This window comes from Primulina huaijiensis, chromosome 2 (genome assembly GCF_012295235.1).
Source record: "Primulina huaijiensis isolate GDHJ02 chromosome 2, ASM1229523v2, whole genome shotgun sequence".
Lineage (NCBI taxonomy): Eukaryota > Viridiplantae > Streptophyta > Magnoliopsida > Lamiales > Gesneriaceae > Primulina > Primulina huaijiensis.
Window position 1 is genome coordinate 10465678 of NC_133307.1, and position 2994 is coordinate 10468671.

The following is a 2994-nucleotide window of genomic DNA, read 5'->3' on the forward strand; positions in this document are numbered from 1 at the left end:
CAATTATAATATGGCATTCTATCAACCATTTCTTTCATTTTCCTTGTATGGCATTTATAAGTCATCCGTCGATGGTATACATGTACATTTCAGTCAAAATCAGTCACTGTACACGTTAAATGTTGATCAACTTCCGTTATGTGGATTTAGAAGTGCTAGAAGCACCACCACTACCATATAATCATCAAGCCATAAAAAGAACCGTTGAATCATTTTATCAAACATGTGGTGTGCATGAATTAGAACTAGCTCCTTTCTTAGCAATTGGCAACAAAATTTCTTTCCTTTTATCATAATCAATGAACCATTACATAGCAAGTATATAATCAATGTATTAAAGGAGCTATTCCAATAACAACACCATTCATCATATATATATAGGCCATGAGATGCATTCAAGGAAATATTCCACTTCCTACCACTAGAACTTGTTGTGATAACTTCTTGGTAGTTGATCCTACAACATAAGATCAAGATTATACCATTAACTTCACATTATCAACCTATAAACTATCATTCAAGCCTAAACCACAATTCCCTTCACTTCAACCAATATCCAAAAGATCAGTTTCCTTACCTTGATTACTTGCTCTTGAGGATATGAAGATCGCACCTCCAACTTGAAGATTCAAACTTTGGAAAGAAAGGAATTTCGAAATGAAATGAAGAACCCTACCTTCCCAAGTCGATGGTTGCAAGAGGAATAAGTGAAATGGCAAATTTATTGGCTTAAAAACTCTTAAAACTATGTTTTCTACGCCATAGACACGGACCTCGTGCCCCCCTCCGTGCATAGGTCCGTGTATACTCGGAAAAATACAAATTTTCGTTGTCAAGACCCGGACCCGTGCATGGGTCCGTGTCTAGGTCCGTGTGCCCTTGGTCCAAGGGCCAAAACTGCACTTTTTCTTCCGAATTAGCCAAAGTAGTAAACAAGAAAGTTGTAGCCCTATGTCTTTTCTTGAATCTCCCACTAGTTTCAGGTCATTTGGAGGTCTGAGTAAAAAGGTATGCCCATTCTACCAAAATGTGTCAGTGCAAGAACAACGAAACACATGACCCACTTCGGGCCACTTTTGACTCATCTTCCTCAGCTAATTGAACAAAACTCAAAACATGAATGTTGTAGCCTTGGATCTTAGCTTTCTAATGCAATTGGCCTCATGTCATTTGGATCAATATACAAAAATTTATGCTAAAAACCACAACTACTGCCATATTTGTCATACCATTTCTGCACCCCAATTACCTATTTGGCTCAAACCATCCAAACCATCAATCCAACACCTAACATTATACCTTCACAACAATAACAACTCCTCAAATACACAACCATATACTAAACCATACCAAACCCATACAATAAATAACCATGAATACATTGCAATAACCATATTGATGCTATAACATGAAATACCAACCCTTCCATCAACTATACTCATAAACCATAACAATAACCATGATCAATAATAACTTAACCATATAGCCATAACACCAAACCATAGAATAATCATCATTGACAATAGAAGGATAAATGGTTGGGATATTACAATCTCCCCCCCTTATAAAAATTTCGTCCCCGAAATTTGCTTACTTCAAAATAAATCTTGATAACGTTCTCTCATCTCTTCCTCTGGTTCCCATGTAGCCTCTTCAATCACATGATTCCTCCAAACAACTTTAATAAAGCCAATTTCTTTGTTCCTTAGCACTTTCACTTTGAGGTCAATAATTTGAACCGGCACTTCTTCATAGCTCAGATTAGGCAAAAGATCCAATGCTTCGTGTTGAAGAACATGGGATGGATTGGACAAATACTTCCATAACATTGAAACATGGAAAACATTGTGAACTCGATGTAAATCCAGAGGAAAAGCCAATCGATACGCTCTTTCACCAATCCTATCCAGAATCTCGAAAGGTCCAATATAGCGAGGACTCGACTTACCTTTCTTTCCAAACCTCATAACTCCCTTGAGGGGAGCTATCTTAACGAACACTTTTTCACCTACATTGAACTCCAAAGGTCTTCTTCGAACATTTGCATAACTTGTCTGTCGAGATTGAGCCGTCTTCATTCTTTGTCTAATCAGTGCGACCACATCAACCATTTGTTGAACCAACTCGGGTCCCAACATCTTCCTTTCTCCTACTTCATCCCAATATGAAGGTGATCTACACTTCCTACCATATAATGCTTCATATGGTGCCATGCCAATCGATGACTGGTAGCTGTTAATATATGTGAACTCGACAAGAGGTAACTTCGAATCCCAACTACCAGGAAAGTCAATAGTACAGGTCCTCAACATATCCTCCAAAATCTGTATAACTCTCTCTGATTGCCCATCGCTCTGAGGATGATAGGTTGTGCTAAAGGCCAACTTTGTACCCAAAGCTCTATGGAGACTCTTCCAAAATTCAGATGTAAACTTTGTATCACGATCTGAAACAATCGACACGGGTATCCCATGAAGTCTTACAATTTTTGGACATAAGTCTCCGCATATTGAGTCATAGAATATGTCGTCTTGACAGGGAGAAAATGTGATGACTTGCTCAATCGATCCACAATCAACCAAATAGAATTATAACCCTTCTGAGTTCTTGGCAACCCAACAACAAAATCCATAGTGATGTGTTCCCTCTTCCATTGCGGTATAGGTAAGGATTGCAACAAGCCCGCCGGTCGTTGGTGCTCAATCTTTACCTGCTGACAAGTCAAGCATTCAGAAACAAATGATGCTATATCTTTCTTTATGCCTGGCCACCAGTACAATCGACGAAGATCTTGATACGTCTTGGTGCCACCAAGATGTACTGAATAAGGTGCAGTATGAGCTTCCGTCAAAACATCACGACGAATAGCATCACCAATAGGAACACAAATACGACCTTGAAATGTAATCAGGCCATCACTATTCAATCCAAATTCAGAATTCCCCTTCTTCTCTGCCTTTGCTCTCAAATCCAACAAAAGATTATCCAACTGTT

The 2994-nt window shown here is 38.7% G+C and overlaps 1 protein-coding gene across 1 annotated transcript; it reads right to left on the reverse strand.

The window, feature by feature from the left end:
* Positions 1 to 1595: 1595 nt before the first annotated feature.
* Positions 1596 to 2111, reverse strand: LOC140956369 (uncharacterized). The gene has a single exon (XM_073413094.1). It carries the CDS (start codon positions 2109 to 2111, stop codon positions 1596 to 1598), a length of 516 nt encoding a protein of 171 aa, XP_073269195.1.
* Positions 2112 to 2994: the final 883 nt, after the last annotated feature.